The 18,262-nt window shown below is 36.0% G+C and overlaps 1 protein-coding gene across 1 annotated transcript; it reads right to left on the bottom strand.

Annotated features, from left to right (window-relative positions):
• Positions 1-238: 238 nt before the first annotated feature.
• On the bottom strand, positions 239-1,369 carry LOC149667329 (uncharacterized). Its single transcript, XM_089841435.1, has 5 exons — positions 1,317-1,369; positions 1,071-1,256; positions 948-1,010; positions 627-890; positions 239-568 (listed from the first exon to the last, which is right to left on the bottom strand). Exons 1-5 carry the CDS (start codon positions 1,367-1,369, stop codon positions 292-294), a joined length of 843 nt encoding a protein of 280 aa, XP_089697561.1. The 3' UTR covers positions 239-291.
• Between the last annotated feature and the right edge of the window lie 16,893 nt (positions 1,370-18,262).

Below are 18,262 nucleotides of genomic sequence, written 5' to 3' on the forward strand. Positions count from 1 at the left end.
AACAACTAGTAAACTTTTAGCTTACAGAGAGTCCATCTCCTGTAACTGCGGCTGAGGATTATCTTCTGGGAGACCCATGTTTTTTAAAAGACTTTCTCGGATGAAGCGTTAAAAGAAAATGATAAAGTTTTCCCCCGAGATATCTACTATTTCAAAAGAATTATTATTAGGCGTTGTCAAGGTTAACTACTTTTTAAGGCACTACGGTTGTTTAAGAGAGGGGATTCTTATAGAGTGTTTAAGCTTAATATAAAAAGATAAGAGACAAGTTTCGTTATAATATATATATTTTTATTGAGAATTAATTTGAGATAATAATTTAGGTAAGCGTCTACGATCAATAAGAAAACAGAAATGAGAATTATTTAAAATATGAACAGGATAATATTTTTGATGATAGGAGAAGCAGATGAGATGTTGGTATAAAGGACAGTCTCGAATAGGACAGAAGTAGAGCTTGTAGACAGTTGTACGTCGTTCCGGAACGCAGACAGTTTCCCTGATAGTGTAGTGGTTTGGAGAACGGCAGTAACAATTAGGGCAGCGAGTAGGAATATCGTAGGTAGAACTATAAAAATAGGTTAAAATTTGTTTTTTATATACAATAAGACTCATTTCCAACTTACTTTAAGTCAATTTGTAGATCTTTTTCGTATTCGGGAAGCCGGTATGTTTTATATTTAGAAAGGAAAAACGTATCTAGGAAAAAGTTAATTGGATAGAAATTAGGCTGATCCCAGGTAAGGCAGATGATAGTTTGGAAAAGAGGGCAGTTAGAATTAGCGCAAAAGTATAAAATATAGCGGGATTCAGTAGTACGAAAAATGACATGAGAATTAAATTCGGTGGAAAAACAACAAGAACACAATGTTGGATAGGGATATTTAAGACTGTAAAAAACATGTATTAGTTTATTAATTTTTAGATAATCATTTTTTATGCTTTACTTTAAATCAATTTGCATGCATGGGTATTCTTGAATCATTGCGTTGTAAAGTTCTTCGCTTTCGCTGTTTTAAAAATTTCTTGTTAGGTATCTTACAATTCCTCAAACTTATTTAAAACCTTACGTTTCTTCATCCGAGGATGATTCGGTAGAGACCACATCCGGGTCGTCCGCTTCGGCGAACATATCAAAATTCGCGATTAATTCGTTTATTTGCTCCTCCATGCCATCTGGGATATCATGCTCCTCGTGGATGATGATTGGTTCTACTTCCAATTCATCATCGATATCCCAGAGTTGGGGTAGAGCGCTATATAAAATAGATCCGGTATTAAAAAATAATTTTAACTTGCTAGCTAAAATAACTTACAATTCCTCAACCGGTTGAACAGCGTTTGAGTTAAAAGATTTTGCTGGACACATTTTTCTAGTAGTAATCTAGACTTTGAAGATATTTTCAAACTTAAAGTTTTTTGCGTTATGATGTGAAACTTTGAAATCCGTTCAGTTTATATATGAAATTTTCAAGGTTGTTAGCTTAAGAAGTCTAGTTAGGAATTTGTAATGAGCGTCGAGGTCATCCCTGGTTTTCTTAGAAAAATATATTTAACTGTTGGTTTTTTATGTATTAACGATTTTAAAGAAGGGTCCATATTAATGAGCGTCCCTATCGAAAAATATTTATCAGTCGTTTTAAGAAGGGTGCATATTATAAATGTATAATTTTAAAAGAGGCCCTCACAACGTGCGTGTTTCTTATAAGATATTATTACTTTTCACAGACTTGAATGAAAAACAATTTTCGGAATTAAATACCACAGGCCAAACTGAGTTACAGAGTGGTCAGGATCTAAACTGTCTTTTTTGTGAAAAAGACGATATTGCTAGTTTCTCATCTATTGGTGGTGAAATTCATTACTGCGTTAACAATAATTGTGAAAAATTTAAAAAAGCCATTTATAAACAATACGGTAAAGTTTTAATCACCAATATTGAAAACGCTTACGCGATTCTGGACAATAGTTTTTTTTGTATCAATTGTAACCAGTTTTGTTACAAAGCTCAACGCCAAGAAAAAGAGTGTTCATACTGGGACAGTGAAGAGGAACCAAACTATTATTTGTGTAGCTTCCCCAAAAAATGAGAGAAATTTATTCGTACAATTTTAATGAAAAAAATATTATTGAACATGATTGTAAAAATAACGTACCTCGGTTAGGGACGTTATGTCTAATCGAAATTGAAGACAATCGTCAGAAATTTGCGCGAAAGTATAAAATAACTCACACAGTGATTAGAAAACTCGTTTGCGAAGAAATTTTGAAAAACAAGCGGGAGAGTTATGTTGTAGAACTATCTTGGGTCACTTTCTGTATAGTTGACTCATTATGTCAAATCGATACGGTTGATTGTGGTATTTACATCCCTACAACGGAGTGTAAACTAGGTCGGATTCATAAGTACTATAACAAACAAAACTGGCGTTGTCAACATCGAAAAGAGGCGCCCTACGTTCTGGGATACGTTTGTCACGACAGTGAGGCTGTTCAAGCAGTAATTAACACGGCGATTGTTAAAATCATTTACGAATGCAACTCTACGCTGACGTATAAAAACCCATTTCGCAAGAATTACGCAACATCTAACAGCTTCAGCTCAAATTTCTTGAAGCTGTTATATATTAGTGTTGTAATCGATTCTTTACGGTTCGGCAATTACTCTAAATCATCCTTATCAAATACACTGTCTAGATTTAGGGATACATTTTTTAAGGTTCGATACTCTTTTTGTAAAACCGGTCACTTTCGTGACAATGTATCCATTGATAACGTGTCTGAAGTGATTTTTTCAAAGAATGCCACTAACAAATCTTACGAAGATTTTCAAAATGCCAATCCATCTTTCCTAGAACTTGAAGGTGAAGATTGTGATTGGTAAGGATTTGCAAGATAGTGAACCATCATTTACCTTTTAGTGAAATAAAAATTCAAAAAATGGATTCCGGGGTTGGAGAATGCATGCATCACATGGTTTTTGGTTCAAGTAACAATATAAATTATCGATTTTCGAGTTACGCGTGTGGCGAAGCTTTTTGTATTAAATCACAAGCTGCGAACGCGATACCTCGGTTAGGTACGTTATGCCTGATCGAAATTGAGGACAATCGTAAAAAGTTTGAAGGAAACAATCGAATATCGAAGTATGCTATTGCTCAACTTGTACACAGTGAAATGTTAAAAAACTTGTGGACCAACAACATTGTTAAAGTATCTCGTAACCGATATGATTTTTGGAGAGATGTAGTCTCGATCGATACCACGGATTGCGGACGTTACATCTTGACTACGGAGTGTAAACTAGGACGTTTACATAAATACTACCCTCATGAACTTGATCAATGTCAACATTCGAGTCAAGCAGCGTACGTTTTAGGGTATGTGTGTCACGATCAAGCGAGTGTTGAATCGGTATTAAACACAGCAATTATAAAACTTTTGTATGAATTTAACACTCGTTTGATCATAAAGGATAAAAATGGCGATGATGATTACTTCTATTATATTAATGGTGATCCCCGTATTAGTTATACTGTTAATGTGATAAAGTTATTATATATTAACGTAGTTATTGAAGAATTGCATAACTTTAATCATTCGTTAATGGATTTAACTTTCACTTTCGAAAAAATGAAAATAAAATTTAATCTCTTTACAGAATCTAAAAATATTCCAAGAATTTTGAGAGATAAAATCGGTTTAATATATGACCCCACTTTTAAAGTATTTTCAAAAGACGCTATTGATTATGCACGCCTAGAGTTGCAAAAAATAGAACAAAAACTGTTATATTCATTTCCAAGTTTTTGGAATTATTTTCGCAGAATTTAACCCCAGAAAGAACGCTGTCAATTATAATTTACAAGATAGTGAACCATCACCATTTAGTGAAATAAAAATTCACAAAAATGGAGAACGTTTTTGGTATTGAATCGCGTAAAAATATAAATCATCGGTTTTCGAGTTACGTGTGTTACAAACCTATTAGTATTAAATCAGAAGGTGCAAACGCGATACCTCGATTAGGTACATTATGTTTGATCGAAATTGAGAACAATCGTAAAAAGTTTGAAGGAAACAATCAAATATCGAAGCGTGTTATTAATCAACTTGTACGTCGCGAAATGTTTAAAAACTTGTGCGCTAACAACATCGTTAAAATATCTTACTATCGAAGTGTATCTCCCAGCTTACGAAATGGTGCATGGTTTGAATGGACCTCTATCGACACCAGAAATTGTGGACGCTACGTTTTTAGAACGGAATGTAAACTAGGAAGTATACATAAATACGACCCTAATGAACTTGATCAATGTCAAGATTCGAATGCAGCAGCGCACGTTCTGGGATACGTTTGTCACGATCAAGCTAGTGTTGAATCGGTATTAAATACTGCAATTATAAAACTTTTGTATGAATTCAACACTAGTTTGATCATAAAGAACAGACAATACAATGACACCCCCTGGAATATATATATTATTACACCTATTAGTTATACTATTAATTTGTTAAAATTATTATATATTAACGTAGTTATTGAAGAATTGCATAGATATAGGTATTCTTTAATGTTTTTAACTTTCACTTTCGAAAAATTTAAAAATAAATTTACTCTCATTACAAGATCTCCATATCTTCCAGATATTTTGGAAGATAGAGATAGAGATGGAAACCTAATATTAGCGTATGACCCCACTTTTAATGTATTTTCAAAAGACGCTGTTGATTATTATCATCGTCAAGACTTGGAACAGATGGAAACACGCTTTTTAAATTTATTTCCAAATTTTTGGAATGTTTATCGCAGAATTTAATCGTGATGTAATCAATACAAATGAACATTGTTTTTTTAAAAAATTTATTTCATCCTTTGATTTGTTTTTTACACCATTGACACAATCCTGTTTTAAAAAAATTCTGATCTAAAATAGGTAAGAGTACAGGATAAAAACCAAGAAGCGCTACTCCTGGGTTCATAGATAACATTCCACAAATAAGTCCTACAGGTACAGTTATGGGAAGGATAAGTAATAACCCACCTAAACAGACATTTTCTTTTACAACCTGTAAAACACGCTGCGTACAACATCGATTATTACAATATTCTTCAGTCTTGGATTTGCTTGTAGTTGAAACATATTTCTCCGTTGGTGGTACATCTCTACCTATCTCATCGATAGAACAATGTATGGGTATGTTGCATGTCGAAAACCCTTTCACAATTGGACATTCCGGGGAATATTTCCGATGCTCCTCATTTACTTTATCATTAGCTTTCCAACTATGTAATGTTATATCGCAATAAAAACATTTAACGGCGTCGCCCTTCTTTAAATAATAAAAACCATGTTTCGCAAACTCTGACGGTCTTATATTACTAACGGGGTAATCTTTAAAAGTTTCGAGCCGTAGTTTTTCCCAGTTCATTATAGCTTTACGTTTTGTCCCGAACTAATATCATTTCAAACCCTGTTGCTGATATATCTTACAAATTTTACCTACGTCACAACACTACACGTGACTCACACGTGACTCGCATTTGATTGACAGGCGTGGGATTCTGAATTATGCAAATTATAATCATTTTCGGTTCATTTACATGTTTAAGGTCGGATCTCTGAATTATACAAATTTAGATCCTAATTTGCATAGTCAAAAGTGGGATTTCTGAATTATGCAAATTTGGATCATTGTTGGCTAATTTGCATGCCTAAAAGTGTGGTAACTTACTACTTCCAGGGGATTATTACTAAATCTATCTGTTCTTCGATTCGCCGGAATGTTAGAATTACAGCAAAAGTAAATTTATACGGTTATAATTTTATCACTGTTTAGAGTAGGGCATCGAGGGGCTATTCACTCTGATTTTATGCACGGTAAATCATTTAAGCATTGAAAAAGATAGCGCTAATCACTCATTAGGGTAAGGTATAGAGGGGTTATCCACTCATTAGGGTAGGGTATAGAGGGGCTATTCACTCGTACGATGTGGCTACTATTACGAGCCCTTGGGCCGTCTTGTTAATATCGAAAAAAAGGAAAAAATTTACAATGATAGCCGACGAAGATTTTCCAGTTTAAATTTGTTAATAAGCAATTTTAAATCTAGATTTCTAGTCACATCTTTTTCGTATAGGCTAGCAAAAGTTAAGTTTGCATTTCTTTCATGAGACATATTTGAAATGCAATTGCGCGAGTAAGGCAGGAAAGCTAGCCTGGCATGTCGCTGTTGAGGCCCCATGCCCCTCCAAAATGTTACCCCGATATTATTATATTTTGAAAGATAATTTAAATACCATTATTATCTTTTACTGTATAAGCTTTGACGTATAATTATTGCATTAGGCTAGAACACTACCTAGACATAATAAAGCAAAGCTATGTCCAAAAAGAAAACCATCCTTATTCGTTAAAGTCGGTATGTGGTCTGTCCGCGAAAATAGTTTCTATTGCATTTCGTTGTATAAATTTTACGAATCTTGGGCCACAGATCGAACTTTTTGAAATAACGCTTCGACTGAACTAGAAACTTTACCATGTGTTTCGTATGAAATACTAACCGTAATCGGTCAAGTTGTCACTGAGAAACAGAATAAGCTCGGCTTCGAATCATTTGTAAATTAAATTACCAAAAATTCGATAAACTAAAGGGGAGTTTTATAATTTGGTATCCGTCCTTTCAAATTTGAAAAAAAACCGTTTGCTAGCCCATGTAATAAAGCTCTTGTATTTTTTCTTAAAAATATATTGTGTAAACTCCAAGGGTCGATTTAATAGATGTGCACGCACGCTATACCTTTGATTTTATAAAAAGAATTAAATGCTATCCAACAATAACACTAACCTAGACAGTGTTGTCGTGATTTGTGGATTGAACAATTAAAGTGTGACCACGTTTTCTTTATTCCAGTTGGCAATGGGAATACACCAGAAAACACGGGGTTAGCTAAGCGTTGATTGCACTGTAATATATTAACATTAAAAAATTGACTTAAGTCATCACTTATCTTTGTGAAATCAAAAAAAAATCAACAGTTATTAAATTTCAGTTCAATATTGAAACCGTGCAATTTCCACCCGATATTTTCATAACCAAATGTAGGTTATATCAGGGATAGAAGTAAGAATGGAGAACAGAGTAATCTGGGCGTGCGTCAAAATCCCGGACCCCCTTCCACGGGAAGGAGGAGTATCAAAGAAGAGGCGACTCAAAGCGACAGAGGTAAAAATGAAATTAAATATTTTTCCCTGTCTCCGTCAGCAACGTCATCAAAAGGTCGTTTAAGTGAGTTAATAAGATAAGTTAAAATTTTGGTTACATGTTGGAGGGAGGGGCTCTATACTGGGCTATGAGTCGGACTGAAGTAAACACTAACCGTTCACCATTCCTACTTCTAAAACTAAATCTATTAGTGACTGGTTATATAAAGGATGATGAGGGAGGATGCGTGATCTGTTAGAAATCGAAATGCAAAGTGTGGAACGACTCAGGTTCGATGGAACGATAGAAATAGAGGAGGATTATTCGGAAAAACTGGCAGGCGGTCTACGTCAGACGAACCAAGAAGACGGCCCGCCAATTTCCCTAGTAAACATCCCCCATTTTCTGGAATCCCACCGGATCTAAGGCGTTAAGCCTTATTTTAATGCTCGCGTGTTGCGTAGAAATTTTAACGTGAGCTTGTAAAATCTTTCGCGTATACGCTGAATCTAAAATGTTCAGCATTATCATGCCTGCGTATTTATGAAACGTAGCGTATTTTACCAAAGCTTGCGCGTATCTACGAAATCCGCTCGTATCAAATTGAGATAGATATGTGCGCTAATTCTTCAGTTCTACGCTAGATGTCAGGCCGGTCTTCGCACTCGAAGAAGGTGGCTGCTTCTTGGTTGACAGTTGACACTGTATATATCTTGGGCCTTTGTCAAATTTGAACATGCGGCGCGTCTTTTAGTCTCTTTTTAATTTACATTGATACTTTAGAGAACATTTGTATAATTATTTAAGGACAACTTTCCATGATTCCTGAGGTAATTATCATGTAAATAAATATTAATGTTTTCAGCCGTAAAACTTCTTTTCGTGTGACAGTTCTGTTATTATTATGGCAAGTGGGCAAGCACTTTTAAAATTGCATAGGGAGGAAGTGAGAAGGAGAGATATTGAATTGATGGAAAAACTCATAGATGCTGTGAGAGGCCGCGAATTCATATGGAACAAAAGACTTGATAGCCATAGACTCCGGGATGTGGTCGATGAAGGATGGAGAGTGATTGCTGACGAAATAGGAATTGAAAGTAAATTCTATAAATATAGGTTTCATCATAAATGCATCACCTGAGAGAATAATGCGCTTATGGTTCATTGGGTGGTGCTTTGGTGTGCAAGTTTTCGAGGGACTTTCATACCACCAAGCGGGGCAGGGGAGCAGCTTTACCTCTCTTTGTAGTAGAAAAGAGCCTCATTTTTCCCTGCGAACTTGCCCAACACTCTTTCATTAATATTTTAGATATACCAAATTGACAGGGTTGTTTGATTTAAATCAGTTTGATTGAAATCACTGATTTAAATCATGATTTAAATCAAGAGATTTTTTTAAAAAAATCATTTGATTAAAATCAAGAATATATTTTTATTTTAAAAAAATGTTTTCTAAGATTCCAAGAAGTAGTTTAAGAAACTCGAGAAGAAACTTAACTAGAAAAGACCTAAAATTAAAAATAATCATGGCTTTGGTATATTTCAGTTCAAGTTTTTCCCAGAACTCCAGTTTGTCTTGCTGGAAAGGCTAGGAAATGAAATAGCGGTCAAGCTAGTCTTTTTATGCAAGCATTTGAATAGTAACAATATCCAATAGCTGCTCAAATGTCATGATTATTTTGCTTTTGGTTAATTTTGGCTCAAAAGTTTTCATGTTGGTAATTTACTATCTATTAGTTCAATAAAAATCAAAAACATCAAATAAATCAATTAAAATCAAAAAAATCCGATTTAAATCAAAAAAATCAACAACCCTGGCCGTGGTAGAAAAGGCTCTGTGGATGGGCGTCTTTACGCGCGGTAAGTGGCCTGATTTTGCTATGAAGTAACCATAGTCTTCCAGATGCGTTCCGCGTACTTCGCCCTCGAACGTCACCACCCACTGCGGGTAATTTCCGACCTGGCCGCGCTGCGTCCCCTGGCCGTACTTAAAGTGTTAGTGACATAATTCTCGTCACCCACAAACTTAAAATGCGAAAAAAATCCTTGAAAAATCTAGTTTATTGTGATATGTTTACTTTTTTATTTGGTTTCGTAGCAATTTATAAAATTGCAATCAAAGTATAGGGTTTGGAAAAGGCCTAGTTCAAATTTGTTTCGTTTGATGACGTAGTAAGGAGAAATTTTCTCTCTTGATATCGCTCACGTGACGCCTGTTATTGTCTCCGCGCGCGCCGCGTTAAGCCTATTTTATTCAAATTCGCGCGGCATTAGTAGACTCGGGCGCTCGCGCTTGGCTTTTCAGCGAGATGCCGTGAGTGACGTAGCAAGGAGAAAACCCGCCAAAAATCTTCTCTGCAAATTTGCTCTTGTCCCCAAAATTTCAAGTTTTCGAAGTGTTTTTTTCTGTGTTTTCCTTCATATTTAAATATTAATCAAGCATATTTTTGGAATCAGAAGAGTTTAAACTCTCCAAAAAGTAAGGTTTTCTTTAGATTTGAGATAATTTTTAAATCACGTCGCTATTCTTTTAAGGTCAAGATGGCGAAGCGTGCGGTCCAGGCTGTCGATAGGTCATTTCCCCGAATCGAGGCGTAAACCCTTTGAGCGACTGCCTCAGCAGGAAGGAACTTCAGCCGGTCGAGGTATTTCAGCTTGGATTTAGCCTCCCTCGCCACCACCCCATCTCCCCTTGGACAGCAGCGGTGGCCGCCATCAGACCGGCATTGAGCGCGGTCTTTTATTTATTTTCTCACAAATACATTTAGTTATTGTTTATTTTCTCACAAATACATTTAGTAAATATTTATTTTCCCACAGATACATTTAGAAAGAATTTATTTTCCCGCAAATACATTTAATAATTTTTTTATTTTCCAATTATATATTAGAACACATATTTATCAATATCTATGTAGTAATTTAAATATCTCGTAAACATATTCTTACGCGTATAATCGTTTTAAGGGAAATCGCGAGTTTTCAAAAATATTAGTAATTCCAAATATTGTAAATAATTAAGTAGTATATACTATGATCTTGGATTCGTTATGTCTACTAGGACAATATTTTTAATTAAGCCAAAATAGATTCGGTTAATTTTGGGACTTTGTCTACGCGCTCAATAATATATAATAATCTGGGGCCCGTTGTTTTACTTACAAAGCATAAAAGTAACGTTATCCACATTAACATTTGTGCAAAGTTCAATTATAAATAAATAATATTTTTTAGGAAATATATCATCATCTGCGGTAAATTTAAAGAATAATTGCTTAAAAATTTAACTTGTATACTGAATGAGTTTTAATGGCCCAAATTATTTTTCAAACAATTCAACAATATGTTGCAATGGAATATAATTAAAGTCTGTGTATTTGACTATTTGTATGTAATGTTTGGTCAATAAATTGTACCCAGTCTATGGACTCAACATCAAAGATTTTATTGTGATAAAAATATATTCAAAATAGTTGAATAAATCACGTGGAATTTAATCAACATATTTGTCTAATAAAGTTCCAAGGTTTTCATCTAACTATTAGGCATTCAATATCACGAAGGATTTTGATTTGCACAATTATTGAAAAAAAATATGAATAGTTTATAAGAAGATGAACTTCATACATGTCCCTATTTAATTTGTGCAAAACATTGAACGTGTAAAGGCCGCATAATACAATAATACATTCATAACTATTTAAAACATTACAACATTGCTGTAATTGAAACACAATTAGTTGATTAGCTGGAGGCTAGATATATAAAATGAAATAGCCTATAAAATGTCGAAAACTTCTAGGGAGGCTTTTCCCGATGGGGTGAGGGAGGGAGATTCAGCGTTTCGAAATTATTCCAAGTTACGACACATCTTTCGAATAATTAAAAATGTGTGCCGCATCTTTCTCCTTAGTTCTAGTCTTTTCCATTTGAGAGAGCTATATCTTCAACAGTTTCTATATTTGATTGAACTATAATACAGGGTTTCGAAAGTATTCCAAGTAACAACAAATCTTTAGCCTGATTATAAGTGTATGCCGTATCTTTCCTATTCAGTTTTAGTCTTTACAATTTCAGAGAGCTATATTTTAAACTATTTCTATATTTCCTTTTTTTGTTGTATACGTCCGAAATATGGTGATGAAAATACAAATGTTTTAGTCTGCGTTAAACAAAGCAGTTTTTAGACTAGACGCCTAGAAACTGTGAGCCAATAATTATTTTTTATTCAATGACATCATGAACCACCTCGTGGCATGTTTTAGAGTTTTTTGTCCCTTTTTTGACTTCACATTTAAAATCTCACGACAAAAAAACGTGTCTTTGTCTTTGAGAAACATCTTTTACGTCTAGAAAAAATAATTAAACTGTAAGAAGTATTTCAACCAACAGATTATAATCAAAATTTTTTTTTCATTTCAAAGCGGGAGCGTCGATTTCAGATTTTTAGTACAAGCTGTATATCCTCAGTTCAAGTGCTAGGGGTCTTCGTTCCACATCTCAATTGATGAAAAAGTGTCGTAACTGTCCAAGCATTACCAACAAGGAAATGGCCATTAAAGAGATATACGCGAGAAATATGGCACCAATATCATTAAGAGACGTCTTTGAAAAGGCCAAGCTTTGCTTTGTCTTAAGGTATTTCGAGCAGCCCCTTTTGTTCAACAGAAAATTGGCTCTTATTTGATGTCCAGTCTCCCAAAAGTTCAATATTCTGTCGCGTAATGAAAATGTCAGCAAATGATATTACAAATGGCCTTGTCTATTACCTTAGATTAATCAAGTCTTTCAATATATCCGAAGCCACCTTAGACACTTGGAAAGCGATGGGGGACGGCAAGAAACGATCTTTACCGTAATGCAAGGGTTTTTTCGCATTGTAAATGTAACGGCACACGAATTCCAAATGGTGAACGGTGGCAAAGTAGACGGCGTTTCCTTGTATAAAAACTTCGTCGTTGTCTTTACTTCTTCGCTTGAATTTTTTGAACCTTTTTTCGTATTCTACCCAGAAGTCATTACGGGTATTCTAATTAGAAAGAAAAAGGCATAAAATAAAGAGGCATCTGCAATTATTTTTATTAGTAAACCTAGAAGGTAATTTCTGTTATGTCATAATCGAATAATATTATTCAAGTCGAGCAATGGATAACAGTACAAGTTATAGTGGGCAGCCCAAATAACAGCGGTTCTCATAACCGAGTCGCGCTAAAAAGCGGTTTTTCGAAAACGCAATATATCCGTTACGGCAGTTCCATTTACAGCGCGTCTCGCAAACGTGGTGAACCGTTACAGCAGTTCCCCTAAGATATTCTAGGTGTGACTGGACATGAAAAACGATTGTCCTATATGATTTGTAAGTTTGGTAATTTGAACCTCAATTTGTGTAGGTTATGACTTGTTCAAAATTGTAGTTCTAAACTACGCCGCTGTTCTTTTTCCCCGTTTCAGGATCTACTCTTACTAGGTACTCCCATGATAGTGTATCTCTACACTGTTAAAAAATGGTATTTTGAAGGTACTACAAATTAGATTTTGCGACCTTTTTAGTACCCATTAACGTATTCTATTTGTTGTCTCACAGTGCGGGTATTAAATGATTTCAAAAAAGACATTATGGAAATATAAGGTACACTGTTAAAAAACATGTTCCATATTGAACAAAATGGCGTTTATTGGAGTGTCCCCGTACGAGCACAGCGTTTTGTTCAAAACAGAACACTAAACGAGTGTACTTAGGCCGTGAGCCAGGTGCAGTCGTCGGTACCAATAGGTGGTACCAGACGAAACTTTAAAGGCTAATAAATGAGGCTTAGGGACTTCTGTTAACACATTATGGACGCCTCAAATCTGTAGCATTTAAAAATAGCGGCCACGTGAGAACCCAAAAAGCTTGTATCTCTTGTTCAAATCATCGTAGGTGCTCGTACTATACACCAAATTAAAGATCGAAATGTGCTTGACATTTCATTTCTCACAAAAAATGCTTTACTGAACCGTTTAGTTGCTGCGTTTCATTTTAGCCAAAATCAACCGATTCGTCATAATTATTTCCCAATATTTCAAAAAATAGCCATAACCTAAACGTTTGTATATTTTCCATGTGAAGACTGAACTTTTACCTTTTATTTGAGCCGTTGTTCGTAGAAATGGAAGCATAAGGACCCGAGTTATGACGCTTCGAAAATGAGAAGTAGCTTGACTCTCAGAAAAAACAAGATGGCCCAAGGGCTTTAATAGGAGCCACATCGTTATCTATTTAATTAGCACATAAAAAGAAAAAATATTCAAAGACCCTAAAAAATCAGAAGTATCCGACAACACAGATAAAAATTCAAAATTATCCGACCCCACAGATGAAAGTTCAAAAGCATTCGGCCCCACAGATAGAGTGGTACCCTCCCGCCATCCCCGACACTTCAGAGATAAACTAAAGGACGAAAACTCAAGTAGTTTATCGAGTCTCTATGGTTCAGTGGTAGCGTGTCTTACTGCAGCGGCAATGATCCGGGTTCAATTCCCGGGTGATATGTGAAAGAATTTTAATTAAACTAAAATCTCTAACTGAGCTCAGTTATGGGTGGGTTGAGGTACTATCGAGTTCCTTTTAAGCTAAAATCTAACGATAACGAAAGCGACAACCCCGGCTACTACTACTACTACGGCCTCATCGTAACTACGATGTGGCTAAAAATGTGTACCCATAAATTTCTGGGTGATTTAATTTTTTTATGGGCATGGGATATAGAACCGCGGGAAATACGCGAGAGGGGTGCGTGCTCAATGACAGTTTTAGTTTTGGTTTCATCGAAAGCGGTTACAATGACTGTTTATGTTTTTTATGAATTCGCAGATTCATAATAGTTAGGTTTATGATATGATATGAAAGATGGTCATGCTTTATAAATATTATGGATAAATCTGAATGCTTCAGTTAAGTCACAGCTTTATGCATTATATGCAACCGCAAACTTCCGAAGAACGATTTTACTACACTAAGAGATGAAAAATCATGGCTTGCACTTCTGAAAGCTGTAAAACTACATCTCAACCGATTATTGAACATGAAGGTACCGATGTTTTACCAGACATTTGGTATGAGCGCAACTGTCGCAGTCAGTTTACCCACAAGAAGTGTTTGGAAAAGCTTCTAGAATATTCAATCTGCGAAACTGCGAAGCGGAGGTAGGACTGTTCACGAGCTCGAGCCAGCTCGGGCTCGTGACGAGCGAGCCGAGTTCGAGCCGAGCCGAGCCGCCACTTTTGCGGCTCGATTAATTAACGAGCGAGCTTTTTTATGTTCGAGCCGAGCCGAGCAGACAGGCATCGAGCCACTACGACTCACGAGCTGAGTCACTGATATAGTGCTTTCCTATAGCCTTTATTCTCTCCACCAATAGCGTTCCGTTGTAATTTTGCATGAAATAAAGCGTGGGAAAAAATCTCTCGTCTCTAACATTGAGCATTTTTACCGAGCGGGTTTTACTGAACCATTACATTCCTAAACATGGGATGGCATTTATAGTCGTTCTCAAGGTTGACGTTGGTAGTAGCAAATTTTTTAAACATGTATATATTAATCGAGCTAGAGCCGAGCTAGAGCCGAGCCGCCGTTTTTTTGACTCGAGCCGAGAAGAGCTTTCAAAAAGCTCGATCAGCTCGACTCGTGAACAGTCCTATGCGGAGGAAGAGCAACCTTCAACAAGTGATTCATCTGTCCGACGATCGCAAAGACATTTAGATTATGCCAATGCCTTGTTAATCCAGGAAAATGCATATTTTGCGAAAAAAAAACTAAATATAGGGAACATCGAAGTAAGGAAAATCTAATACAATGCGTAGCTTAAGGGCTGATAGAAATATAAGAGACGTTGCGAGTGGAATGCTAGGCAGTAACGTGTCTCAAGGAGAATTATTGGTTCATAAATAAATTTGCAGCTTTAACATCGTGGGATATAGTTGCGTTAGAGGCGCAATACCACAAAACATGTTATATTAACTAAACGAGGCAGAGACCAAATAAAGTGTGTGTACAAAACGATGAACACGAAGAGGCTATAAAATACTCCATAAACGAAATTGAAGCATACAAATGTTTATATGATTTTATAAGAGATGATATATTTGCTAACCGAAAAGTGGTGCAAATGACGAACCTCTCAGCTAAATTGGGGTGTTTAATAAAACAACAAGGGGAGGTTAATGATAACTTTGCTTCACACATACAATAGAAGCACATACAATAGAAATTGGAGGTAGAACTTGGTACAAGTCTTTTATTTCTTCTTTACGAAGGTGGAAGAGTTTTAGTAATACCTGACAAATGTTACCCGCGAATATTTAGTCAAAGAACTAGTCAAAGTACTAGATCAGTTGAACCTTTATACAAGCGACACGTCAGACTTGAAGAAAATGGTTACAAAAACAGGATCTCTGGTACAAAGAGAAATAAATAAATCAAAAGTTCATCAGACGTGGCCACCAAACCTGGAGCAGCTAGAAGAAAACTTCATCTCCATACCGGACACTTTAAAAAAAACTCTTGAACGTAATAATTAGTGGTGAAATGCCTCGATACGCTAATTCAGCACGGGTGCAGAGGCTGGTCTGGTCGATCAGTCAAGATTTGATATGCGGCGCATCAGGTGGTCAAGCCGTAACTTCAAAATATGTGTTGCTTCCATGGGCATTAAAAACACTCACCAGTGTAATACCTCTCCGTGACGATGACGGAGAGGAAAAAAATCTTCGATGGAATCTTTGTTCGGTGGTTGCCCGTTTCCGCACAGTTTTATTTTTCACGACTTAAAAACCTATAACCCGTTTCCGCACAATTTTTCAAAACCCATTTCCTTACAGTTTGAAAAACATTTTAAATATCTGGAACTGATGCTGCTGGTCCATTGGACCGGAAAAAAAGCCAAAATGTGATGTTTTATGATTATAAAGTTTTCGATGCTATTTAACGATAGATATATTTTTAATGCAGATTTTACAAACGGAATTGAAACATTCTCCTTTTTACTTCTATTTTTTAACAAAAACAAACTTGGTTTAATGCTTACGTCTATCAATACACTTCTCTATAGCGATTCTGATATTGCAATGGTCAAATCACAAGTATAATAGCATGCCTCTATTGTAGCATACCAAACCAAACCAAAAGCTAATCGAACCTTACCCTAAACTATAACGATAGTGAGATTGCAATGGTCAAATCACCGGTTTAATAACATGCCTCTATTGTAGCATAACCTAACATAACCCCAACCGAGCCCGAACCAAACCTAACCCTAAACGAACCGAACCTAACGTAATCAACAAGAAAAAAAATGTTTTATTTGCAATCTTTGTGGAAATGGGTTATGTTGAAAAATGGTGAACTAAAATTTCAATGTAAAAGCTTTTGCGGAAATTGGCCATAAAAAGTGTGCGGAATTGGGCTTAGATTCTTCAAAACGGTACGGAAATGGGCATACTCGCTTTGTTCACAGAAAAAAAAACAATACCGTTCCAGCTTGAATGATCTTTGTTTATGGCGTAATTTTTATTTGTTGTTCGAAATCGAACGCCATACTTTGAACAATTCTAGTCCATGATGTCATTTGTTGTTTTTCTCTACATTGAACGAATAATTTGGAATGATTCTAGTCCAGGCCGTGATTTATTGTTTTAGTTCTAAATTGAACGAATAATTATCAAGATTTAAGTCTTTGACGTCATTTTCTGGTTAAGGTTCTAAATTGAACAAACTCATAGTCATTGAACGAACCATTGAGTGATCTTGATCGCGACCATCTATTTCGAACGGGTTTTGAACGCCTGTTTTTAACAGTGTATGAGACCTTTTAGAGTTTCAGCGCTTCTGGTGGTATGTTAACGTACCCTTGAAGTAGAAAAAGACTTAATAGATTCCTTTAAAGGCATTTTTTAGCCCCGGTCTGCTGATTCTTACAAACACTACTAATGTAAAATACATGGTATAGTATTTCTAGCCCAAATTCTCTAACAATGTTTACTTCACCATTAGCACCAATAATGACAGCGTAGAAGGAATCTCGATTGGAATGTTATATATAAACATTAAAAATAGGTTTGGTTAGGTCTGGTTTGTGTTTTTCACTTAATAGGGTAGTAGTAGTATAGGGCCACACTTCGTACCACGGTAGAGGTATAAATTAGGAGCGTGGGAACTGGAGCGTGGGGACTGGAGCATGGGAACTGGAGCGTGGGAACTGGAGCATGGGAACTGGAGCGTGGGAACTGGAGCGTGGGAACTGGAGCGTGGGAACTGGAGCACGCCGCCGCCGCCGCGGTGAATCTTCGCGAGAACCCCGCGCGCGAGTTCCTTCCCCCCTGAGCCTCACCCCCGCGGGGTTCCCCGCGCGTGCTGCGAGTTCCTTCCCCCATTATAACTAGTTTCGTACTATTCAATTCCAGGAAAAATTCTATTGTTAAATTCTTTCTATTTACTGAGATTTTATACTGAGACTATCCCTTTCGTATTTTATACTGAGACTATCCCTTTAGTTTTTTATCCTGAGACTGTCCTTTTAACGAATTAAGAGGTGTTTTCCCTCGGTAACATCAAACCTTAACCTTTCTGTTTTCATACCTTACGTGTGACTAATCAGTAATAGGGATTATTTATTCGACAACACGAACTGGCTATAATACGTTTTATTCAATGCCTTCAAATATATATCAGTTTAGTTTTTAAATCATTTACATCGTTTACAATGTAGTTGTAAAGAAATGGTTCATCAATAGGTAAATTAGTACCAAAATCTTTGCGAAACTTTTCAATGACATTATCGTAGTTAATTACTTTTAAAGCTTTCACTAGGTTTTTTTCGACCCTTTCGTTCCAGTCAGTTTCTTCGGACTCGCACATAATATCGTGGGCTATTTTGTTTTGGCAAGAGGTATTGTCGCAGCATTGGGTCATCTCCAATAAGATTTCCGTTACGTTTTTCAGAATCGCTTCTCTCATAGTTTCAACGGCTCTTGTTTTTTCGTCTATGAGGGCTTTAATTTTCTTCAAATAATCCCAAC

This window comes from Phalangium opilio, unplaced genomic scaffold, assembly GCF_054372755.1.
Source record: "Phalangium opilio isolate 3A_F unplaced genomic scaffold, DU_Popi_V2 ptg000059l_1, whole genome shotgun sequence".
Taxonomy (NCBI): domain Eukaryota; kingdom Metazoa; phylum Arthropoda; class Arachnida; order Opiliones; family Phalangiidae; genus Phalangium; species Phalangium opilio.

What these genes read in the sequence shown, in the direction of transcription:
- LOC149667329 (XM_089841435.1), bottom strand. Translation starts at nt 1,369, where the DNA reads ATGTGTCCAGCAAAATCTTTTAACTCAAACGCTGTTCAACCGGTTGAG. An exon ending in TCATCCTCGGATGAAGAAAC is followed by an intron (nt 1,011 to 1,070) that starts GTAAGGTTTTAA and finishes TTTTTAAAACAG; the next exon opens with CGAAAGCGAAGAACTTTACA. An exon ending in GATCTACAAATTGACTTAAA is followed by an intron (nt 569 to 626) that starts GTAAGTTGGAAA and finishes CTATTTTTATAG; the next exon opens with TTCTACCTACGATATTCCTA.